Source organism: Bos taurus, chromosome 15 (assembly GCF_002263795.3).
Source record: "Bos taurus isolate L1 Dominette 01449 registration number 42190680 breed Hereford chromosome 15, ARS-UCD2.0, whole genome shotgun sequence".
In the NCBI taxonomy this organism is placed as follows: domain Eukaryota; kingdom Metazoa; phylum Chordata; class Mammalia; order Artiodactyla; family Bovidae; genus Bos; species Bos taurus.
In genome coordinates, this window is record NC_037342.1 from 45,162,066 (window position 1) to 45,188,669 (window position 26,604).

The following is a 26,604-nucleotide window of genomic DNA, read 5'->3' on the forward strand; positions in this document are numbered from 1 at the left end:
TGACTGTACCCATTGTGACTGGCTGGAGGAAGCTCACATGCTCAGACAAGTGGGAGGGCACAGCCAGAACTTACCTGCGACTAAGTACTTGTGTGCTGAAACAGTGAGATGCCAGTCCCCAGCTGTGAGATGAATAAATGTGTCTTCTTTGAATTTAAAGTGGTAAACTGTATGCACAGAGAGCCACGCATCCTTGTGTGCGCATTCCACCCCCTCACCCCAAGGTGGATCCTCACTCCGGGCTGGTCTAGTGACTTGCTCTGATCAACAGGATGCAGAGGAAGTCATGCTGCGTGGGATCTGGTGAGAATGAGTAAATCAAAATCTTTCTAGATCTTCCCCGTTGGGCGATTCTACGTCCTCTGATACATTCACACCTTTGACTCGTATTTAACTCTGTGTGTATCCTTATTTCATCTCCCTTCATGGACAGTGACGTCTCTGAGGGCAGAGCCCCTGTCATCAGTGGCTGACACAGTTATCGTGCCCCCTGCCCAGTAGACTGTGAGGGGAACTGGCTGAATGTCTGTACATATGCTTGGATGAATAGCTAAGAGGAAGAATGCCTGATTTCCACAGAGATCTGGGATACTGGGTCAGCTTTTTCTAAATTGGTATGTCCCAAATAGGACTGTGTTTGCCTTTCTAAACCCCACCATTAAAAAAGAAGGGGAAAAAAGCCTTCTTTGCATAGATGGTGATATATTTTCTAAACCAAAACTGGGGCAACAGAGTCTAACAAAGGATTTCTGTGCTTCTTTCATCAGTTAAGAAACATTTTAGAAAATATGGCTCATGGTGGAATTTCCAGGGCATTTGAATTGTTTATAAAGCCAACAGAATAAAATCCTTGAAATCAGGACTCTTGCTGGAAAATGTGGGCCGTAGAGCCACCATACCCACGGTTACACTGCAGGCCTGTCGTCTAATTCCAGGTTCCTCTACTCTCTCCAAAGCCAACTTCCTACTTGCCATGGCAGTCTTTGGAATGAGAAATCCACACAGAAGGAAACAATTACTTTTAGATTGCTGGTTTGCTTTCTGAAAGTGCAGGTTAGAGGGAATTGTGGATCACAATCCACAAACAAGTCCGTGGCTCTGGGGAGCTAGGAGACGGCCCCGTTACCCCCACTCTGATGTGTGCTCACCAGTTTCTGGCTTCTACAAATCCAATTAAGAGTTGCCTAGGAAAGGTCACAGTCAAAACCTTCAGGAGAGAAAATGGACAGAAGTAGAGCAAGACCCCCAATCTCTAAACAAATGCTAAGTCATGCCTCTCCATCCTGAATACACTCCAACACACACACACATACACACACACACACACACACACTTACAAATGTAGGATAAGTCAGGCCAGAAGTATGTGGGAAGACTGAGATTTTCATTCATTTTCTATCAGTGAGGCCTTGGACAAGTCCCTTCCATTCTGTGGGCCACTCCCTGCCCCTAAAGCCTTGGGATTTTTTCTTACTTTTCAAATATTTTACGTGTGTGTAAAGGTGTATGAGTGCACGTGTATCTGTGTCCATTTTTGCATGTAATGTGTACATACATAAAAGACTTTAATTTCTATTTCTTTACAATTTACATCAATACATAGGCTCAGAAAATGGTCCAAAATGGTGAAACTTCTTAGGCCTAGCACTAGCAAAGGTAACAATTACCCAGAAGACTCAATTCCACATGCCACACACATTCTCTACAGCCAACTGACGGCTACGGAAAAACTACAATCACAGAGGCAAACACACAAAAACAGGACTATCAGACGCAACAAATAAGAAAATGCATACCCCCATACCTGGTTTAACAAAACAAAAGTGACAATAACAGAAGGCAAGATGTTGATCCCTAAAGTGCCTCTCAGAAAACAGCAACTCACCTCCTGTTCAAGCCCTAATAGAGTTTCTCTTTGGGGGCAATCTCTCAATTACTTTATCTTGAACAATAAAGCATTCTTTGGAGAAGATAGATTAACACAAAGGGCTTCAGTTTTATATACATACTGAAATCCTCTACAGATGCCAGAGTCCCACCTCCAGGGTTCTAGTTTGATTGGTCTGAGGCTGATCTGGGACAACAAAAAGCTACCCAGGTGATGCCAGTGTGCAGTTTAAGTGGAAACCATTGACTAGCACATCAAATTAATCAATGCCAAGTTTTGATGTTTAGGAAGGACACTCCTGAGAATTTTTATCTGAAGCACATTAAAACCAAAATTTAATACAGATTCAGTAATTGTTAGGGGGAGATGAAACAACCCAAAATGCAAGTATAGGATTTTATCGAAAGCCTTTCAATGGTCATGTTCAAAAGCAACTAAGTATGTGTAGCAGTTACTAGGATTATTCAGAAATGTTTTGGATCTCCTCCACTTCAGCTCACACTGGGACAACACTTCTGCCCCTTGAAGCTACTCACAGCCACGTGACTTCCTCTGACCAATAAACATGAAAAGTGACATTGTCACTTCTAGAAGAAGGTCATTAGGAACAAGAACACAATTCCTTTTATCTCTTTCACTTGCTCCGGCCTCTGGCAATGGTGGGAACTGAATCTACCCATGTTCCAAAGAGATGATGACACAGACCAGAGCCCTAAGCAGACCCGGGGCAGTGGGGGAACTTGTGGTCTAAGCTGTTTCAAGGCAACTGATATTGTGGGACTGTTTGTTACTGCAGCATGACGACTTAGCCTGTCTTCATTTACATGATGTATGTTACACAATTCAGAAATACGTACATACAAACAAGGTAAACTTTTTAAAAATGATTTTTATCATACAAATGGGGTTCTTCAACATGAGATGAAATAATTGATGACAGCCTTGTATGTGAATTTTCAAAGTGCTGTGTTTACAACACTTAAAAGTAAAAATATGGACTCTCAAACTCTGCACATCTAAAGCGTGATGCACGTTGGTAGCTCCAGGACTACCTGGGAGTGTGGTGCAAATGCAGACTCTCAGGCCCCACCTCCACATTTTATCGACATCACCAAATGCTCCTCAACTGCTCTGGGATGCTATACTTTTATTCAGAAACTAGCTCTTATAATGACAGAAATAGTATGTTCGGATAAAGGTAAAATGCTTGAATAAAAGTATTATTTAAAATGTACTGGTGAGACAAAAAATTCGTAATTTTTTGCAAATTAGTGCCTGTAAATACACATGTGACTAAATCAATATTATGAGTACTTGTCTATTTGGGAATATATTTGGACATATGTTTTACCTAAAAGGAAGTAAAAAAGATGTAGAAACGTTAATGAAAGGACAAGAAAGCATGAGAAAAGAACAGAAAATTTTGAAAAAGAACCAACTGGAAACCAAAACACAAAGAATACAGTTACTCAGGTTAGAAAATGAAGTGCATAGGTTAAACAACAGATAAGAGAATTACTGGAATGGAAGGTGGAAGAAGCTATTGAAGCAGAGGCGAAAGAGAAAATGGTTATGGATTTATCACCAATAAAATCTTCATTCGGGCTTCCCTGGTGGCTCAGTGATAGTGAATGTGCCTGCGAAAGCGGGAGACACATACATGTTCCATCCCTGATCCAAGAAGACCCCACATGCTGCAGAGCAGCTAAGCCACAAAAACTGAGCCTGTGCTCTAGAGCCTGGGAGCCACAACTACTGAGCCCACATGCTGCAATTACTGAAGCGCCCTAGAGCCTGTGGTCTGCAACATGAGGCCACCACAATGAGAAGCCCGTGCAACGTGCAACATAACTAGAGAAAAGCCCTCGCTGCAAGCAAGACCCAGAACAGCCAAAAAAAAAAAAAACAAACCTTCAGTCTTCTCAGTTTAAAGACACACATTGAGTCCCCAAAGGGATACATTAAACAAATCCTAGCAACAACACAGTGAAACTGAAGAACAAAGATAAAAGAAATTTAAAAGCAACCAGAGATAAAAGATATTCTACAATTAGACTGTCAAAGACTTCTCATCAGCAGTAAGTCCTGATGACCACAAAATATCTTCAGGTAGCTACCAACCTATAATCTGTACAAGATAAACTACCACTCAAGATTTAAGAATAAAATAAGGACATTTTTCACATAAATGATGCATGCAATTTATTACTGGCAGAGTATTTCTGAAGGGATTTTAAAAGATCTACTTCATGAAGCAGGAAAAACTGCACCAACTAAAAAGGAGGGGGATAGAAGAATCAACTCTGTCAGAGAAGTTGTTTAAACTGTTCACTAAACAAAATAAACACTGTCAGTTTAAAAAACACACATGGCAGGGGAGAGGGGCAGCTCTGAAGAGTGGTTGAACCCAGGGTCTGTTTCCCCAGGGCCAGCTGCAGCCGCCCCCTGTCTCTCTTCCAAGACAAGCAGAAGAAAGACCATGTGAGAACACAGTGAGAAAAAAACAGTCCACAAGCAGTTAGAGAGGTCTTACCAGAAATCAACCCTGCTGGCACCTTGATCTCAGATTTTTCGGCCTCCAGAACTATTTTCCATTTCTTCTTGATGCTCTTCAGTGGTATACAGTATGGCAAAATGTATATGACAGGAGTATTTATAGATAGCCGTTACTTAGGCAGAGCCTTTGAAATAGAGAGAAGCTGCAGCTTCACCCTCAAGACACAGATCTGCAGCCCCTCGGGCACCAGACACCTCCACTGAAGACCCAGAATGGAGACCACTGGACCACATGTCCTGTACATTCTCTAACAACTACTTAGACCTAAGGTCTTTATTTCAACATTTTTCTTTGAGAGCTAAGACTAGTTTATGAAATATGGGATGATGAAAAAAACTTGGATTTTGAGATCCAATGGATTTAGTATTTTTTCCTAATTATGCTTTCCAGTTAATCTATGCCTCAATTTTCTGTCTATAAAAAAGGGATAGCAACACTGTTTATCTTTCACAATTTTCATAAAGATTAGGTCAAATAATGCATTATGATATCTGATAAAAAATAAATGTTCAATGAATAATAATAAATAGCACAATACTTGGGGGACTATAAATAAAGATGATACCAGAATACAAAACTATGGAAGACGGGGCACTGATGGGAATTAAAGCATTCTAAGACTCACGTACTACTGAAGAGGAAGACAATTATTCTATAAAGATATTTGTATTTCACCTTTGTGGTAAGGATTTGTGCTAAAAATGTAAGGATGAGCATTAAAAATACAGAAATAGATGTTTGACTTTCTAACAGAGATATAAAAACAACTTGATCAATACAACAGAGGCCAGCAAGGCAAAACCAAAACCAAGTTAAAAAAAAAAAAGTTAAAAAGAAACAAAAACATAAAATGGAGAAGTAAGCACTTACCTATCTATATACTACCCTACAAATAGCTGTGAAAAGAAGAGAAACGAAAAGCAAAGGAGAAAAGGAAGGATATAAGCATCTGAATGCAGAGTTCCAAAGAATAGCAAGAAGAGATAAGAAAGCCTTCCTTAGCGATCAATGCAAAGAAATAGAGGAAAACAACAGAATGGGAAAGACTAAGAGATCTCTTCAAGAAAATTAGAGATACCCAGGGAACATTTCATGCAAAGATGGGCTCGATAAAGGACAGAAATGGTATGGACCTAACAGAAGCAGAAGATATTAAGAAGATGTGGCAAGAATACACAGAAGAACTGTACAAAAAAGATCTTCATGACCCAGATAATCACGAAGGTGTGATCACTCACCCAGAGCCAGATATCCTGGAATGTGAAGTCAAGTGGGCCTTAAAAGCATCACTACAAACAAAGCTAGTAGAGGTGATGGAATTCCAGTTGAGCTCTTTCAAATCCTGAAAGATGAGGCTGTGAAAATGCTGCACTCAATATGACAGCAAATTCGGAAAACTCAGCAGTGGCCACAGGACTGGAAAAGGTCAGTTTTCATTCCAATCCCAAAGAAAGGCTATGCCAAAGAATGCTCAAACTACCGCACAATTGCACTCATCTCACATGCTAGTAAAGTAATGCTCAAAATTCTCCAAGCCAGGCTTCAGCAATATGTGAACCGTGAACTTCCAGATGTTCAAGCTGGTTTTAGAAAAGGCAGAGGAACCAGAGACCAAATTGCCAACATCCACTGGATCATGGAAAAAGCAAGAGAGTTCCAGAAAAACATCTATTTTCTGCTTTATTGACTATGCCAAAGCCTTTGACTGTGTGGATCACAATAAACTGTGGAAAATTCTGAAACAGATGGGAATACCAGACCACCTGATCTGCCTTTTGAGAAACGTGTATGCAGGTCAGGAAGCAACAGTTAGAACTGGACATGGAACAACAGACTGGTTCCAAATAGGAAAAGGAGGACGTCCAGGCTGTATATTGTCATCCTGCTTATTTAACTTCTATGCAGAGTAAATCATGAGAAACGCTGGGCTGGAAGAAGCACAAGCTGGAATCAAGATTGCTGGGAGAAATATCAATAACCTCAGATATGCAGACGACACCACCCTTATGGCAGAAAGTGAAGAGGAACTCAAAAGCCTCTTGATGAAGGTGAAAGAGGAGAGTGAACAAGTTGGCTTAAAACTCAACATTCAGAAAACGAAGATCATGGCATCTGGTCCCATCACTTCATGGAAAATAGATGGGGAAACAGTGGACACAGTGTCAGACTTATTTTTGGGGGCTCCAAAATCACTGCAGATGGTGACTGCAGCCATGAAATTAAAAGACGCTTACTCCTTGGAAGGAAAGTTATGACCAACCTAGATAGCATATTGAAAAGCAGAGACATTACTTTGCCAACAAAGGTCCATCTAGTCAAGGCTATGGTTTTTCCAGTAGTCATGTATGGATGTGAGAGTTGGACTGTGAAGAAAGCTGAGCACCGAAGAATTAATGCTTTTGAACTGTGGTGTTGGAGAAGACTCTTGAGAGTCCCTTGGACTGCAAGGAGATGCAACCAGTCCATTCTGAAGGAGATCAGCCCTGGGATTTCTTTGGAAGGAATGATGCTCAAGCTGAAACTCCAGTACTTTGGCCACCTCATGCGAAGAGTTGACTCATTGGAAAAGACTCTGATGCTGGGAGGGATTGGGGGCAGGAGGAGAAGGGGACGACAGAGGATGAGATGGCTGGATGGCATCACTGACTCGATGGACATGAGTCTGAGTGAACTCCGGGAGTTGGTGATGGACAGGGAGGCCTGGTGTGCTGCGATTCATGGGGTCACAAAGAGTCGGACATGATTGAGTGACTGAACTGAACTGAACTGAAGGATCACAGTCTTGTCATGGCAAACGGGCTTGGGTAACTGAATGAAGCGACACACACAGCTGAGCATCTTTTCCACTTTGGCCCAGTGGTTTCATTCTTTCTGGAGCTATTAGTAATTGCCCTCCGATCTTCCCCAGTGTTTACTCTTTGCAACCCCATGGACTATAGCTCACCAGGCTCCTCTGTCCATGAAATTCTCCAGGCAAGAATACTGGAGTGGGTACCCATTCCCTACTCCAGGCAATCCTCCTGACTCAAGTATTGAACCTGGGTCTCCTGCTTTGCAGGTGAATTCTTTACCATCTGAGCCACAAGGGAATACACTGGACACCTACCAATCTAGGGGATTCATCTCCTGGTGTCATATCTTTTTGCCTTTTCATACTGTCCATGGGATTCTCTAGGCAAGAACACTGGGATTAGTTGCCGTTCCCTCCTCCAGTGGACCATGTTTTGTCAGAACTCTTCACTATGACCCATCTGTCTTGGGTGGCTGTAAGCATGCTCATAGCTTCATTCAGTTACCCAAGCCCCTTTGCCATGACAAGACTGTGATCCTTCAGTTCAGTTCAGTTCAGTCACTCAGTCGTGTCCGACTCTTTGCGACCCCATGAATCGCAGCACACCAGGCCTCCCTGTCCATCACCAACTCCCAGAGTTCACTCAGACTCATGTCCATCGAGTCAGTGATGCCATCCAGCCATCTCATCCTCTGTCATCCCCTTTTCCTCCTGCCCCCAATCCCTCCCAGCATCAGAGTCTTTTCCAATGAGTCAACTCTTCGCATGAGGTGGCCAAAGTACTGGAGTTTCAGCTTGAGCATCATTCCTTCCAAAGAAATCCCAGGGCTGATCTCCTTCAGAATGGACTGGTTGCATCTCCTTGCAGTCCAAGGAACTCTCAAGAGTCTTCTCCAATACCACAGTTCAAAAGCATCAATTTTTCGGTGCTCAGCTTTCTTCACAGTCCAACTCTCACATCCATACATGACCACTGGAAAAACCATAGCCTTGACTAGATGGACCTTTGTTGGCAAAGTAATGTCTCTGCTTTTCAATATGGTATCTAGGTTGGTCATAACCTTCCTTCCAAGGAGTAAGCGTCTTTTAATTTCATGGCTGCAGTCACCATCTGCAGTGATTTTGGAGCCCCCAAAAATAAAGTCTGACACTATTTCCCCATCAAGAGGCTTTTGAGTTCCTCTTCACTTTCTGCCATAAGGGTGGTGTCATCTGCATATCTGAGGTTATTGATATTTCTCCCGGCAATCTTGATTCCAGCTTGTGCTTCTTCCAGCCCAACATTTCTCATGATGTACTCTGAATAGAAGTTAAATAGCAGGGTGACAGTATACAGCCTTGACGTACTCCTTTTCCTCCTATTTGGAACCAGTCTGTTGTTCCATGTCCAGTTCTAACTGTTGCTTCCTGTCCTGCAAATAGGTTTCTCAAAATGCAGGTCAGGTGGTCTGGTATTCCCATCTCTTTCAGAATTTTCCACAGTGGGCCTTAGGAAATATTAATATGAACAAAGCTAGTGAAGGTGAGAGAATTCCAGCTCAAATATTTAAAATCCTAAAAGATGATGCTGTGAAAGTGCTGTACTCAATATGCCAGCAAATCTGGAAAACTCAGCAGTGGCCACAGAATTGGAAAAGGTCAGTTTTCACTCCAATCCCAAAGAAAGGCAATGCCAAAGAATGTTCAAACTACAGCACAATTGCACTCATCTCACACACTAGCAAAGTAATGTTCAAAATTCTCCAAGCCAGGCTTCAATAGTATGTGAACCATGAACTTCCAAATGTTCAAGTTGGATTTAGAAAAGGCAGAGTAACAAGAGATCAAATTGCCAACATCCGCTGGATTATCGAAAAAGCAAGAGAACTCAAAAAAAAAACAACATCTACTTTTGCTTTATTGACTACACCAAGGCCTTTGACTGTGTGGATCACAGCAAACTGTGGAAAATTCTTCAAGAGATGGGAATACCAGACCACCTGACCTGCCTTCTGAGAAATCTGTATGCAGGTCAAGAAGCAACAGTTAGAACAGGACATGGAACAACAGACTGGTTCCAAATGGGGAAGGGAATACGTCAAGGCTGTATACTGCCACTCTGCTTATTTAACTTCTATGCAGAGTACATCATGTGAAATGCCGGGCTGGATGAAGCACAAGCTGGAATCAAGATTGATGGGAGAAATATCAATAACCTCAGATATGCAGATGACACCACCCTTAAGGCAGAAAGTGAAGAGGAACTAAGGGGCCTCTTGATGAAAGTGAAAGAGGAGAGTGAAAAAGTTGGCTTAAAACTCAACATTCAGAAACCTAGGATCATGGCATCCGGTCCCATCACTTCATGGCAAATAAGTGACAGACAAATGCAATGACATGACATGCATGACATGACAAGGCAAACAGTGACAGACTTTTTTTGGGGGGGGGGGGGGCTCCAAAATCACTGCAGATGGTGACTGCAGCCATGAAATTAAAAGACACTTGCTCCTTGGAAGAAAAGCTATGACTCACCTAGATAGCATATTAAAAAGCAAAGACATTACTTTACCAACAAAGGTCAATCTAGTCAAAGCTATGGTTTTTCCAGTAGTCATGTATGGATGTGAGAGTTGGACTATAAAGAAGGCTGAGTGCTAAAGAATTGATGCTTTTGAACTTGGTGTTGGAGAAGACTCTTGAGAGTCCCTTGGACTGCAAGGAGATCCAACCAGTCAATCTTAAAGGAAACTAGTCCTGAATACTCGTTGGAAGGACTGATGCTGAAGCTGAAACTCCAATACTTTGGCCACCCGATGCAAAGAACTGACTCACTGGAAAAGATCCTGATGCTGGCAAAGATTGAAGGTGGGAGGAGAAGTGGAAGACAGAGGATGAGATGGTTGGATGGCATCACTGATGGTGGACATGAGTTTGTGTAGGCTCCAGGAGTTGGTGATGGACAAGAAAGCCTGGCATGCTACAGTTCATGTGGTTGCAAAGAGTTGGACACAACTGAGCAACTGAACTGAAATGCCTTACCAATATGATGATGTTTTTGTCATACCATCACATTCATGTCATTTGTGTCATCAACATGAATTGGCCATAGGTATACATATATCCCCTTCCTCTCAAACCTACTTCCATCTCCCTCCCCATCCTACCCACTAGGTTATCACAAAGCACCAGCTTTGGGTTCCCTGCATCTTACAATAAACTCCCACTGGCTATCTGTTTTACATATGGTAATGTATATGTTTCAATGCTCTTCTCTCAAATCATGAAAATTCTTAAAGAGATGGGAGTACCAGACCACCTTCATGTCTCCTGAGAAACCTGTATGTGAGTCAAGAAGCAACAGAAGAACTGGATATGGAACAACAGACTGGTTCAAAATTGGCAAAGAGTATGATAAAGCTTTATATTGTCACCCTGCTTATTTAACTTATATACACACATCATGTGAAATGCTGAGCTGGATAAATCACCAGTTGGAATCAAGATTGCCAGGAGAAATATCAACAACCTCGAATATACAGATAATCAAACTCTAATGACACAAAACGAAGAGGAATTGAAGAGCATCTTGATGATGGTGAAAGAGGAGAGTGCATTGATGTAGGTACTTTTGAGCAAAAAAAAAATTAAGACTAATCACATATACACACAATCTCTGGATAAAATGATTAAAAAAAACATTTGAACAAACCTATAAAAAGTTGAACCATAATTTGATAAGTTCCCACAGCGAAAATACCAGGCCACATACTTTTACAAGTTAGCTCTAGCCAGTGTTCATGAAGTGAATGATTCTCATCTAATTCTTGTGTTCAGTATAGAAAAAGAGGGACTGTTCCAAACGGCTTCAGTAAGGATAGCTGCCAGTACAACTTATAAACCAGAATGTGAATGGTGACCCCTGTCACTAAACAATTTACAAAGGCAAATTACAAGCCTTCTCACTGATGAACTTACATATCAAATCCTAAACAGAAATTTATAGACTAAACCTCACAGTGTATAAAAATGACCCTCTCCCTTGGATCTCCCACATTGCAGGCAGATTTTTTACTGTCTGAGCCACCAGGGAAGCCCTACATATCAAATCCTAAATACAAATTTACAAACCAAATCCCACAGTGTATTAAAAAGACCCTCTCCCTTGGGAAATGACAGATCGAGCAGACCCAAAATTAAAAACTATAGTGGTGATACAGCAAAAGACATATAAAGAACTATGTGCTAAACACTGGAGACGGTACATTGTGTTCAAGCACATATAAAGCCTTTTTTCAAAAATGACCATAGACTAGGCCATCCAGAAAGTCTCAGCAAAAATCAAGAATTGCTATTATGGGTACTATTCCAGTCTCCATATTTCTGTGGGAGGAGAGAATGGTTTCACCTATCTCCCCTCACTCAGCTTTTCCTCAACAGAGGAATACCCCTTCTGATGACAGAACTGAAAGATGGAATTCTCCCCTAGAGATGCCTGTCCCCATATGCAGGCATTATCTTCCAAGGAAGCTTTCTGAGACCAGCTCCACCCCCAGCAAGATGGAAGTTAGAAGTTTGGGATTACATTCAATTCAAGGAAGGGTGTAGGATGAGTGGATTCAAGATCTTGACTGTGGCTTCAGGTCAAGTTAAGGTTCCTAGTCAATTAAACTAATGATAAAGCTGATACTTTGATCTCTTTCTATCTGACTCCTTTGTTCCTTAATCGGAACCAAATAAGCAGGGGAATAAATGGATGGCATTCTTTTTAAATTTTTTATTTAAGTATGGTTGATTTACAACATTTAAGGGATGTTCGTTATTACCTTTGTGGTAGAATAATGACCTTCCCAAAGATGTCCACATCCCACCCCTGGAAAGTATGGGTGTGTTTGTTACCTAATATAGCAGAAGGGACTCTACACATGTGATTAAGAATCATGAGATGGAGATACTATCCTGGATTTTTAATCATATGAGCTCTTAGAAAAGGGAAGCAGAAGAATAGGTCAGAGAGATGTGACATGAGGACTCGCCCTGCCACCGCTGGCTTTGAAGATGGAGGAAGGGGTTGTGAACCAAGGAAGGTGATGGTATTACAGCTACAATAGGGCAGGTCATGACAGACTAGTTGTACTCAGAAAAATCCCAAAGGACACCCTAAAATTAAAAAACACAAATACATATACTTTTTAAAGCAACTGAACTGAAGGAAATTTCCAGAGCTCAGTAGCTCAGGAGAAAAAGAGCATTTGAGCTGATGTTCCTGGCACACCTGGGCTTGAATGGGCCGCTTGAGGAGACAGGAGACAAAGTGTAGGGCCAGAGCAAAGGGAGAGGTCAAATGGGAGACCTTTGCATAAGGCCAGGAAGCAAAGGGCAATACCCTCAGCCTATCACCAGAAAAAATCACCCACTGATCTTGGCCTTGATGCTGGAATATGAACACACATAAACAATTCTATGTTTTCAAACATTAAAAGAAGGGTAGGAGAAGTGAAGAAAGAGAAGTGCAGAAATAAAAAAATAAAATAGTTGATAAACAAATGAGACCTAATCAACTTAAGCTTTCACATAACAGAGGAAACCATCAACAAAAAGACAACCTAAAGAACAGGAGAATATATTTGCAAATGACACTGCTGAAACGGATTAATTTCCAAAATATACAAACAGCTTATGCAACTCAACAACAAAAAAGCAACAACCCATTCCAAAAAGGGCAAAAGACCTAGCCTTTTATCCATAAGACATACAGATGGCCAACAGGCACATGAAAAGATGCACAATATCATCACTAATTATTAGAGAAATGCAGATCAAAACTACTTGAGATATCATCTCACAACTGTCAGAATGGCCATCATCCAAAAGTCAACAAATATAAATTTTGGAGAGGGTGTGGAGAAAAAAGAATTCTGCTGTGCTGTTAGTAGGAATGTAAATTGGTGGGGCCCTTGTGAAGAACAGCACGGAGAAACTAAAAATAGAGTTACCACATGATCCAGCAATCCTATTATTGGGCATATACCTGGAAAGGATGAAAACTGTAACTTGAAAAGATACAGGCACCTCAATGTTCACAGCAGCACTATCTGCAATAGCTAAGACATGGAAGCAACCTAAGTGTCCATCAACAGACGAAAGAATGGATAAAGAAGATTTTCTACACACACACACACACACACACAGAATGGAATATCACTCAGTCACAGAAAAGAATGAAATAACGCCATTTACAGCAACGTGGATGGACTTAAAGATTATCACACTAAGTGAAGTTCAGAAGGAGAAAGACAAAAACCATATATCACTTAAATGTGGAATCTAAAATAATGATACAAATAAACTTATTTACAAAACAGAAACAGGCAATGTTCTAGTCAAAGTGACAAAGCAAGAATCAATAAATTCCAAAAAGGATCAGAAACCGCTTTAACCACTACAATTAAGTTAGTCAATTTTAAATACATAATATTATATATTATTGATTTGTTAAGCTGAACAGATAGATTCAAGTAAGAACAGAAAATGATAAAGAATATATATTCAAAGAAGTTAAGTATGTACATATATAAAGCATAAATACATAATGTCTATATATATATAAGCATAGTTAGTTGTATGTGTCGATCTGGCTAGGTCACAATACTCAGATATTTAGTCAAATATTATTCTAGATGTTTCTGTGAAGATATGTTTTTCAGTAAGATTAACATTTAAATCAGTAGACTTTGACAAAGCAGACTGTCCTCCATAACATGGGTGGGCCTCACCCAATTAGTGGAAGATCTTAATAGAAAAAAAAAAAACTGACTTCTCTGGAAGAAGTGGAGATTTGCCAGCAGATGGTCTTTGGACTTGAACTGCAAAACTGGCTCTTTCCTGGCCTTCCAGGCTGCTGGCTTACCCTGCAGACTTTGAACTTGCCAACTTCCACATTCATGTGAGCCAATTCCTTAAAATAAATGTCTCTTTCTCTCTGTCTCTTGCTCTGTCTCTCTCCACATACATACATACACACACACACCCTATTGGTTCTGTTTCTGTGAAGAACCTGAGCTAATACATATACACATTTATCTATTTATAGAATAAATAATATACACACCTACTATGGGGACTGATCAGGAAAAATAATTCTTTGAAAACAGTCATTACAAACAACTAATCTCAAAAATATACAAGCAACTCCTACAGCTCAACTCCAGAAAAATAAATGACCCAATCAAAAAATGGGCCAAAGAACTAAATAGACATTTCTCCAAAGAAGACATACAGATGGCTAACAAACACATGAAAAGAGGCTCAACATCACTCATTATCAGAGAAACGCAAATCAAAACCACTATGAGGTACCATTTCACGCCAGCCAGAATGGCTGCGATCTAAAAGTCTACAAGCAATAAATGCTGGAGAGGGTGTGGAGAAAAGGGAACCCTCTTACACTGTTGGTGGGAATGCAAACTAGTACAGCCACTATGGAGAACAGTGTGGAGATTCCTTAAAAAACTGGAAATAGAACTGCCTTATGATCCAGCAATCCCACTGCTGGGCATACACACTGAGGAAACCAGAAGGGAAAGAGACACGTGTACCCCAATGTTCATCGCAGCACTGTTTATAATAGCCAGGACATGGAAGCAACCTAGATGTCCATCAGCAGATGAATGGATAAGAAAGCTGTGGTACATATACACAATGGAATATTACTCAGCCATTAAAAAGAATACATTTGAATCAGTTCTAATGAGGTGGATGAAACTGGAGCCTATTATACAGAGTGAAGTAAGCCAGAAAGAAAAATACCAATACAGTATACTAACACATATATATGGAATTTAGAAAGATGGTAACAATAACCCTGTATACGAGACAGCAAAAGAGACACTGATGTATAGAACAGTCTTTTGGACTCTGTGGGAGAGGGAGAGGGTGAGATGATTTGGGAGAATGGCATTGAAATATGTATAATATCATATATGAAACGAGTCGCCAGTCCAGGTTCGATGCACGATACTGGATGCTTGGGGCTGGTGCACTGGGATGACCCAGAGGGATGGTATGGGGAGGGAGGAGGGAGGAGGGTTCAGGATGGGGAACACGTGTATGCCTGTGGCGGATACATTTCGATATATGGCAGAACCAATACAATATTGTAAAGTTTAAAAAAAAAAAAAAAAAACTATTAGATAACTTAAAAAAAAAAAACAGTCATTAAAAAATACTCTCTGGAAAGACTGATCAAAAAATAAAGAGAAGGTAAACAAATAAGCAATACTAGGAATAAATACAGATATAACAAGTGTAGCAGATCTTAAAAAGATAAAACACAATAAGCAACCATATGCTTACAAAATGGAAAATACTGGTAAAATACACAAATATCTAGAAAAATACAGCATGTCAGAACTCAATAGAGAAAAAAATTAAACCCTGACTATCCCTAACCATTAAGAAAAGACATGAGGAAATACAAGGTCCAGATGGTTTTGCAGGTCAGTTCCTATAATTTAAACTATAAGCAAATATTTAATGAACAAATGATAATTCCAAATTTACTCACACACTTTAAGAGAATAGAAAAGGAGGCTGGAGATGTGGGCTCTGCCAGCAAGGGTAAAAAACAGAATGTAGCTGTTCAACAGGGCTCCCGGCCCCACTGTGGGCCATCTCAACCTCTTTACGCAAAGGGCAGCCTTTTGCGTGTGTCAGCCCGCTAGACACCTCCAAAATTCTGCCGACTCTCCTTGGGTCAGTGTCAAAGTAGTGGACTCTCAACTTGAGTCCTGACTGGAAAACAGGTGGCTTTGTTACTGATGACCACTCCACACTGATTGGCCTTGGAGAGGCTGGATATAAGGCCAACTAACTGTTCAGACTGTGGGTGCATCATCAGCCTTGAATGCCACAGCTAAAGTCATTCATGGGCCCACATGAATAATTCCAGTCTTGATTAGAACTTTCTCTGCCCTCACACAATCTTGAAAACAAACAAAAAAACCAAAAAATGGACACTAATCAGAGTTGGCAGAGGGATTTCGCTGGTCTAGTGGTTAAGACTTCTTCCAGTGCAAGGGGTACAGTTTCCAGTCCTGGGGAGCTGAGACCTCACATGCCTTGAGGCCAAAAACCCAAAACACAAAACAGAAGCAATATTGTAACAAATTCAATAATACTTTAAAAAAAGAAAAAGGTCCATATCAAAAAAATCTTTAAAAAAGAAACAGTTGGAAGAAAGGCCCAGACAGAACAACCTCTTTGTTCAACTGTCATTAAACAGATTCCTTTTAACTGTTCTCCATCGATGGGTATAGCTTGTAGATAACCCCATGAGTAACCTCCCGCACAGTGAAGAGAAATAAGTGGCCCTCTGTGTCCTGACCAGGGGTTCTCTGGTCATATACACACACACACAGCCTCCTGGAGCAGCCACTGACCCCATTAGCCCACAGATGAAGCCCTACACAAAATTAGTGTATGTGGTTGTTGCTCAGGGTCATCCACAGGGATGCAATTAAGCAGCATAGCGTTCAATTTCAATCATCAACACTGTAATTCAATTATGGTATTATTTGTAGGCTGAATCACAGGGACTAATCAAGAGGAAGACCAGATCAAAGGTTAACATCTTACTGGAACTTATAATACTGGTCTTTTGTATTAGAAACAACTCATTTGGACAAAGGTTCTGGGTTTTCTAAGTCACCTTGTCCTAACTTTCTGGTATAAAATTCTTGGGTCCTAATTAAATACAATCACATTCGGGATACACCCCTTCAGATTTCAAGAATTCAGCTGTTTTCACTTCATGTTTCTGCTTCATTTCCTACTTCTGCTTAGAAGGCATTTCTTTGTCTCATGTCTCCAGAGCAGACGAATGCCTGCCGATGATGGGGGTCACCATGCTTGCCTCTGCAGGGGCGTTTTGGGCACTTGTGTATCAGGATGTCCTCTGAGTTCTCCTGGCCTGGTTGCTTCTGCGAGTGATCATCTCTTGCACCATCTGTACTGTTTACATTGGTCACAAGAAGAGGGCACTTTTTTTTTTTGCATTAAAGGCTTAATTATATACACATTGATATCACATGCCCTAAGTATACTCTTCTGGAAACTCTTTTGGAAAGAGTTTTGGAAAGTGAAGAGTAGCCTGTCATACTGTACAGTAATTAATAAGGGGAAGTTCTGGTTATACAGTGTTATAATCATTAATAATCATTACTGAAGGAAATTGTGTCCATTTGAGTAGGAATCCATTTGTTTCTACATGTTGCTGCTGCTAAGTCACTTCAGTCGTGTCAGACTCTGTGCGACCCCATAGATGGAAGCCCATGAGGCTCCCCCATCTCTGGGATTCTCCAGGCAAGAACACTGGAGTGGGTTGCCATTTCCTTCTCCAATGCATGAAAGTGAAAAGTGAAGATGCTCAGTCGTGTCCAATTCTTAGTGACCCCATGGACTGAAACCTACCAGGCTCTTCCGTCCATGGGATTTTCCAGGCAAGAGTACTAGAGTGGGGTGCCATTGCCTTCTAGAGTTACACTATTACAATCATTGATCATATATCAAACTATACATTTGATCAACTGCTTCAAGTCTAGTCATCATTTCCGTTGAAGGCTCAGTCATATACTTGGTAATACAAGAAATAATAATCTTGTGAAACAAGCAAAATACAAATGGTATAGTTAATAACACTAGTGGAATTAAAAGTAAATATTTTAGCCATGAGCCTCCCACACCAGTTTTTTTTTTAAAGATTGTCAAGACTAGGGAATGGGTCACTTACAGCAGAAATCTGATTTTTCATGTGGTTCAAATGTGTTACATTAAAGGATTTATCAGGTACAAAAATACAGCATTGAGTTTGAGTTACAGCACAGGTATCTCCCTGAGATGCTGTAAGGTGTCAAGGGTCTTGCAGTTGTGTAGCACTGCCTTTCTCATCATAGAGATCTCAGAATTCAATAGGCTAATAGCCTACATAAATGCTTGCTATTTAGGGCACGCAGGAAGCCCATAAAAACTTCTTCACTAAGATAAGCATAACTGTGTTTTCATAAAGTGAGAGGATGCAGTGGTTTGAGTCCTTTACCAGCTAGAAGTAGTACTTGACACCCTTCGACTTCAAATTAGTGAGAGAATAGAAATAAAGAAAGGACAATATAAATGTTCACACAAAGACACAACCCCTACAGAATCTGTGATTCATGATGTTGGTGCCACAGTCTTCAGCTTCCTTCTAGCTGCTCTATGCTCAAGCAAACAAGCTCTTACTTGGAAGTTGAATGTAGAAGGGAAGAGAGCAAAGCCAGTGTGACCAACAGACTGGGGACAAGGACAGGACTGGACCCTCCTCCTAGTGAACTCCCTAGACAGCCCTGCAGAACCCCAGGGGCTCTGCTGCACATCACCATGAGATGAACCCAGGAGTGAAATGAGCCAGGAAGACATCTGGATCTCAGATAGCCTGGACTCAAATCTTAGTTCCGTCATTTACCAGCACTATAGCTCGGGTGGCAAAAATACTGTCAGTAGTCGTATCAACAAAACCAAGGTAATTTAGAGCTGGTGAGCACTCACTAGGTAACAGGCACTATTCTGAGTGCCTTCTTTACCTTAATTTAATCCTCCCAATAACATGAGATGGCACTGTTATTACCAAGGTCTATACACTATGAGGAAACTGAGGCTCAAGGGGATCAAGCAATTTGCGCAAAGACTCCACAGCCAGTAATAAGTGGCTGAGCTGGGATTCAAACTCCAACAGTCTAACTGCAGTTTACATTAATAACCACAAAAATCCCTAAGCTCTTTGGCCCAGTCAACTTGAAAATGAGGATGGCTTTAATAATCTTGAGGAAAAGTATCCCATACAAAAGCATTCAGTAATTATTATTCTTTTCATCGCAAATGGCATAGAACATATGCCCTCCAGATACTCGCTAATAACCTCAGTGTTGAATTATCTGCCAAATAGCTCCTGTCAAATGTCTGGGTGAGCCAATTACTGCTTAAGAGATGGCTCACAGGACATGCTAACCACAGAGTCTTCAAAAAAAAAAAAAAAAATTAGTGATTTATTATTCCCCAAGAATGAGCCAAAGACACAAGAGAGAAAATAATCAATGAAGTTCAGCATGCAGACAGACAGGGGATAGGTACAGAAACCAGTAACTGCCACCTAATAAATGAAAAGGGGAGCTTATTCACAGAAGTAAATCAAATACACATGGGACCCAAACATCTATTAAGCACATGTTCTGTGTTGCCCTGGAGATGCACCAGCAAAGCCTCTGCTGCCACAGAGCTTACATCCTGGTGCAGGAGGCAGATAATAAACAGATGAATATGAACCTAATGGGTCAGATGGTAGTAAGTTCTATAAAGAAATAAAAACAGGATGCGAGGATGGGGGGAGGGATGTAGGGACGCTACATGAGAGAGTGTCAGGGAAGGCCTCTGCATGGTGACATTTCAGCAGAGACCTGACCTCAGTGTACTTGGAGAACATTCCAGCAGAGGGACAGCAAGCACATAGGCCCTGAGACAGCCTATGCTAAAGCAAGACAAGCAGATGGGAGGTGTGGGAGGTGCAGCCACACAGGCAGCCAAAGGCCAAGCGCATACAGCACTGCTGCTTATAATGGGGACTTCAGATGCTTATCCTGAAATGCGAAGCCACTGAAGAGTTGTGGGGAGAGTGGTGTGACCTGATTCCTCCACTGCTCTGTGGAAGACAAGGCGGCAAGAGCAGAGCAGAGCAGAGCCCACTCAGAGACTCTGCGTTAATCTTGTAGACCCCAGGCGAGCCTAAGAGGCATGCACAAGCCTTAGCTAGACAATGAAAACCACAGCATGCAAATGGGTGAAATAAGGACCTGAATACATGAGAACTCAATTTATCAAGAGCTGACACTTTATCAGTTCAGTCGCTCAGTCGTGTCCGACTCTTTGCGACCCCATGAATCGCAGCACGCCAGGCCTCCCTGTCCATCACCAACTCCCGGAGTTCACTCAAACTCATGTCCATCGAGTCGGTGATGCCATCCAGTGCTTACTATATGGCAGGCTCTGTGTTAAGCCCTTACATGTATAAGCACAGCAACCTTCTTAGGTGGGTTCTATTATTATACCCATTTTAAATATGAGGAAGCTGAAGAACATATCATGCAGGTAACTTGATGCACAGCTAGGTTTTGAAACAAGCAGTCTGGCTACAGGTGTTCCTCCAACCAAAGAACTCCTTGGAATGTTTTAGACCACCTCTCAGCAAAACTCTTGTATCTGTTCCAGAGACGCCCAGGGAGCCCTTCCAGAAGGAGTCTGCCAGGGTGGAGGCCTAAGGAAACAGGAGAAGGAGGGAGCACACAATGCTGGAAGGGAACAGGAGGGGAGTTCCTGGTTCTGCTCCAGGAACCACACCCACCGCAGGTCCCTGACCAAGCCAAGGCCCCAAGTATTCAGACCCACAGTCCTCGCTCACAGACGGAGGGGACCGTGCCAGACGCTTTGTCATTTCAGGGGTGTCTGCGTGGGGAACTTCAGAGGCAGGAGGAAGTGACCCCACACAGGCTGCCTTCTTTAGGAGGTGTCCCACTCACCTGTCCCAGCTGTCTAAGAGCTCCGCCTACTCCAGGGGCTCTCACAGTCTCCTTCTTGCCCCTGGGCTGGGGGCTCGGCAGTGCTGACCACCTGAGCTAGTCTGATTCTGTGACTATGATCTCGATGCACAGGAGACCCTGGAAACTTCCGGGGGAGACTCTCTGAAAAGACTGCCAGGAAACCCACACTGTTGTTCATCTCCTCTCAATAGGGCTTCCGGGACCCTAACCTGGAGCAAGACATCCCAATCTCCAGAGTCTCTGAAAACCCGGATGTTGGTCGGCGTCCTGAGGACCCTTTCTGTTCACTGAGAAATTAAGAGCCTGACAGATGACAGCTGGAACACGTCATCTGTGCACCACAACATGCAGAAGTTTCAAGGCATGGAATACCTACCTCCTCTGCCCCAGGCGCAAACACCCAGGACCCCCAGTGCCTCGGGTGTCTCTCTGCAGGATGGAAGGACAGACACCGGGCAATGTCAGGTGCCCTGTGCACGCCCTGGGTTCTAGTCACACTCAGCCCAAACATGACTCCTGCAGCCATAGCTCCACACAACAAGGAGCAAAGTCCCAAAGAAATGCCCAGTCAGCAAATAAGGTCACTGACTTGTATCAAGTAAGGACAGAAAGAAGGCCTGTGACCTGCAGAGAAAAATTTCCAATGACAGGCTCGTTCCAATCAGTACGGGCTTCAGTTGTCCCCCAAAAAGGAGTTAATCAGCCCAAACAGCCCATGGCAGTCCTTTCCAATTAAACAGCTTTGCTGGATCTTTTCAAGAGAATGTTCCTAACTGGTTCACACAAACATGAAGCCAAACAGTTGCAATAATATGGCATAAAGAACATTCTTCAGGTGATTAAGTGAATCAATACAAAACCACTTCCTGACAGACATACTGGAGACCAGCCAGGGAAGGGAAACGACACCGGTGTTAGAGGGCAAAGTCTGCAATATTGCAAGTTTCAGCTTGACTGAAACCATGCCGTACTGTGAAAACTTCATGATAAAATCAGTGCCACTGCACCTGTTGCAGCCAGGATCCAAAGTGGGACAGTTATTCACGTGCTAATATACGGCACAGCCGCAGTCTCAGCAGAGACCTAGACCCTTACCAGCTATCAAAGAGTCTGAGTTTGCACTGTTGAAAGACAGCGCAAAAGAAATCCAACAGGGGCCTTGTCTCTGCACCCAAAAGAGAAGTCCAGTGAGAGGAAAATGGTTTCTCAGTGCGGAGGTCGCCAGGACCCCTGAGCATACCTGCGATGATTCCGTCCATCTGCTCCAGGGCAGCTTCTAGCACGTGACTGGCGTCAGAAGCCATGAGTCCTTTTCTCTCCTTTGTCTCCTTCTACTGAAGATTCAAACACAGCACAAAGGAAAAATTAGAGTATTTCATGTTACATACCCAAGACCACTGAGCCCTCTCATTCCACCACGGTAACTGCACTCTCATAGGAATCTGAGTAGCCCACAGTGGGTTTCTGCCACCTTCCAGCATGGGTACTCCATGAATCTTTAGCAGGTGATCCCACTTGTTTCTGTCACGAAAAGCCACTGGGGCTCTCCAGGGTCACCTGTGGCAGCGAGGTGGCGATTACCACTGCCACCATCATCACAGTCCCAGCTCCAGAAGCTGCAGCCACCCCGGGGAAGGCTCGAGGCTCCCCTAGGGCTGCAGATCGCACACAGCTAGCGAGGACTCCATCGGGACGTGCCCTGCAGCCCTGGGTCACAGCAGGCATTTGTGGTCTTATACCTGCATCTGTCCCACTACTGAGGTGCTCTCCTAGGGCAGGTATGATCCAGGCTGAGAGGCCTCAGCTCCCACTTTCACTTCTCACGTGGGCCAGTGGGCCCCGTCTAGGAAGGTTTCAGGCACACTGTTGGGGGAGAGCACAGTCCCTTACCATTTTAGTCCTTCCTACTCCACCCAGGACCATTCAAGGCGCAGAATCCCATCTTCTCAGCACGGAAGAATTTCTCCAAAAATACACTGTCTAGCCATTTCCCTGATGCTGGGCCTCCCTTCTAATGAGAGAGGTGGCAATTGGTTCCATCTCCAGACAACTCTGCCTCTCAGCAAGGTCTTTAAGCTAGACTGTCTTCCTGCAGCCTCGTCTCATTTTTCTTACTTCCCACCCTCTCCCTGGGTGTCAGGCAGAGACTTACAAGAGCAGTTGTAATTCTGAGATTTAATTCGCATCTGTAAACTGGAGGCAGGTGCTATTGTTTGTCTGCTCATTCAGCAGAGCCCACATGTGTGCCCAATGGGCATAAGTGCTGTGGAGAACAGAGGCAGGGCTCCCAGATCCAAGGGTGGATAGAGCAGGTCAGGCAACACGAGATCTGTTGCTCCTTTCCCCCACAGAGTTACATCTTCAGAGTGAAGAGAGGAACGTGAGCAACCATAGGCAAGTGGTTTGGAGAGGGTGTGGATAAGGATGTCCAGACCACAAAGAACCATGCTGAATGGCACCAGGCAGAAACAGTCAAATACTCTGGGTTCAAAGCTGCCTCTGCCATTTCCTGTGTGATCTCTGAACCTCAGTATCCTTTTCTGTAAAGTGGGGAGGATGACAGTACCAAACTCATAGAGTTGATGTCACAGTTAAATGAGTAATTAACATTTCATTAAAAATGCAGGCCTTCCATGTAGTAAGGGCTCAATAAACATTGAGCCACCAGGGAAGTTCCAATAAACAGCCATTTTTAAATGACATATTTGTGCCAGGATAGTTCACAGGATGAGGGACTTTAAAGTGGGTCAGGTTTAGGGAGGGGGAACCTAGGTATGTCCAAGAGGCTGGCCCTGTGGGGGAGGTAGGCACAGCAAAGCAAGGTAAGCAAGTTGGAGGGGGGAGGGGGAGGGCTCTGAGTCACAGGGGCAAAGGCCAAAAAGGGACAGAAATGCAAGAACCAGGGTGCAGTCAGCTCAGGGGAGTGAGAATGGGGGCTCGTGGAGGAGGTGGGAGCCTCCCTGGCACCTTGGAGCCATGGCAGGAGCCAGGCAGGCTGCAGCAAGGAGCAGCCAGGTGGCTCAGAGCACACACGAGTGTAGGTCTCAGGGTCTGAGTGGAAGTGAGGCTGGGGGGTGGGGGTTGGAGAAGAGGCAGCAGGAAAAGGGGAGGAAAGAAGAGGGCCGGTTTCAGCACCTTCACCTGCTTAGCCATACAGACAGTACAAGAGTGAAACCCATCCTACCCTCCAAGGCCTCCCCAACCACTCCCAGGAAGAAATCCAAAGTCCATACCATGACCTGCAGAAGCAGCTCGGCAGTATCTGGCCGGGACAACCCCACAAGGCCTGCCCCTCTGACCTCCCTGCTTTGGCAGCCTCAGGCCCTGTCCACTCCCCCAGCACTCCGAGCCCCTCTGCCTCCCCTGAAACTGCACCTACCATTCCTCTGCCCTGAGATCACCTTCCCGGGTCTCTGCACGGCTGATCCAGCCTCATCCTTCAGGCCTCAGCTCTGAAGTCTCTTCTCAGAGACGCCTTCCTTGCACACCTGCATCTGAAGCAGCCCCTTGGCAGCACAGCAGTTCCAAAGTGTCTCGTCCATCTATGCTTCCTCGCTGACTGGCCTTGCAAACCCTCTGCCTGGAAGCTGGCGACCCTGTCTGCTTTGTTCACCGCTGTGTGCCCAGCAGAGTGACTGGCCCAAGGAAACTTAAGAGTAAATAGTTGTGAATAAATGATAGAGCTGTATGGGCAACACTGCTTAAACCCTGCTGTGCTGGGCACTGGTGTGGAGGGGACATTGATGAATCAGACCTCAACCCTATTCCCTCAGACCACGCAGTGTAGTGGAGAAGACAGAATTAGGAATAATTAGGATGCAATGTGAGGTATGCTGATAGAGGCTGGCATGTAGTTTCCCTGGCCCATAAGGGCTGAGGAGGAACTTTCTCAGCAGATAAGGGTGATTCCAGGCAGAGAGGGGCAGTGTGTGAAAGGGAAGGAAGCGTGTAAAGACAAGATATAGGTGGCAAACGTCAAAACGGTCGGCAAGATTATACAGGAGCACCCAGCTGCTCACTGTGAGTCAAAGCCCTCCACGGGATTTACGTAAGCGTGACTCGGGCAATTCAACAAGAGCAGCTTGGGAATCACACCCACAGCATCAGGGACCTGGATGCGTGCTGGGCAGCTCAAGTGGCCTCAGGTGTAAACTTGATAGAGATTTTTTTAAGAGAAGGACCTTGTATTTCAGTAGACTGGCTCCACTGGGGGTCTTAGTCCTGGGGTGCAAGGTGAGAGATCAGTTAGAAAGTGCCGAGCCCTTTAGGACACCTGCAACAGAAGGGCCATAAAAACGACCCACAGGCCCTCTGCCTAAGGATGAGTGTGTACTTGGCAGATGGCAAGTTGGGTGGACCCGTGGGAGCTGGCAACAAGTGAAACATGAGTCAAAGGTGTATCATCTTTACGGTCCAGAACCTGGGCCAGTAAGACTGGGAGTGCTCAGGAGCCGGAACCTGCTTTGGGCAACTGATGAGCTCAGTACTGGGTCTAAGGTGATGGCAGGATGCAGGGAGAACAGGCTCTGCCAGCCCGTGAGGAGTCAGTGGTGTGAGGTACCGGGGGAACCGCTGAAGGGCCAAACACACCACAGGAGTGACGTCTCCAGGCCCATCTGTGAACACGGACACTCTGATTGAACAGGGAAGCCATGATTCCGTTTGCCAACCATTCCCTTTCTGGCAGCCTCAGCCATTTTCTCCCCTCACCAGTTTGGAGCTCCCCATCAGTAACGCACCCTGGGACAGTCCCTGCTCTCAAGGAATTGGGGGTCTCAGAAGCAAACGTGTCATCCAGCTGAACTCAGTGTGTCTGTTCACCCCCACAGTGACACAGCACCTCCCCAGGAACCTGGGTTCGTCGGGGATGTGGAGGTTAAGTGCACAGAGCACCAGCAGCTGCCTGCGAGGATGACTCCTCAGAGAAGCAAGGTGATGAGGGTGCACCGGGAAAGGCAGCAACCCCAGGGCTGGGAAAGAGAGCAGGATCCAGGACAGCCCCCAAGCAGGTGGTGGGGAGGGGAAGTGAAATCGTGTTCGTCACCCGTGAGAGCAGGCTGTGGCAGCCACTCAGGCAGAGGAACTGATGGTGTGCCCTGAGGACTTGAAGGCACCGCCACAAGCCCAGGAAAGAGAGGTGCAGGCAGAGGAGGACATGGTGCTCTTAACACCATCTACTGTCTACTGACAGTAGCTAAACTGGCCAAAAGCTGTTTTCTCTCTGGACACTTGGACTATTAACAGAGCCCTGCATTTGACCCTGACGAGCTGGCAGTCTTCTCACACCAAGAAACTGGCTCACACCGAGCTGCAGAGATAAGGTAAGGAATGTTGTTTAAGGAAAGGTGTGGTCCATTGCTCATGCATCCTTCTCTTCTCCCACAGGCCTCTCTAGATGCTGTCATCCTCCTACCTGTCATGGTGCCTGATGTTGGGCTCCCCTCAACAGACCCTCCCCTCTGCTACCAGCCAGGGAGGAAACCACCGTGCAGCTGTGAGTCCAGCTGTGATAGGTACCAGAGTCAAGTGATCTGCACCACACAGAGGGCTGTTTGGCACTTTGAACTTGAATAAGGGGCAGGGTTAGGTGACATTTAGAAAATGAGCCACAATTAGCCACCCAACGCCTGGTGGCCTCTAAGGCAGTTACTTAGATACGGTATTAACTACCTTTGTGTTCAGCAAAGGAGGATCAGAAGTAGGCAGGAACAGCTGACTAAGGTAAGGCTTGAGCAAGTAAATCTTAACTTGTCTCCATCCAGGC

General features: G+C 44.0%; 1 protein-coding gene across 11 annotated transcripts in view; it reads right to left on the reverse strand.

Moving 5' to 3' along the window:
- The window catches only part of PPFIBP2 (PPFIA binding protein 2), a 166,731-nt gene that overhangs the window by 111,481 nt on the left and 28,646 nt on the right, over window positions 1-26,604 (reverse strand). For 10 of the 11 annotated variants that reach the window (XM_024975822.2, XM_024975820.2, XM_024975819.2 and 7 more), the window contains exon 2: window positions 22,081-22,174. In XM_024975822.2, the coding sequence (XP_024831590.1) occupies window positions 22,081-22,144 (64 nt within the window). In that variant the 5' untranslated portion in view covers window positions 22,145-22,174. The remainder of the gene's footprint in view (window positions 1-22,080; window positions 22,175-26,604) is intronic. The other variant, XM_024975813.2, reaches the window with a different exon arrangement.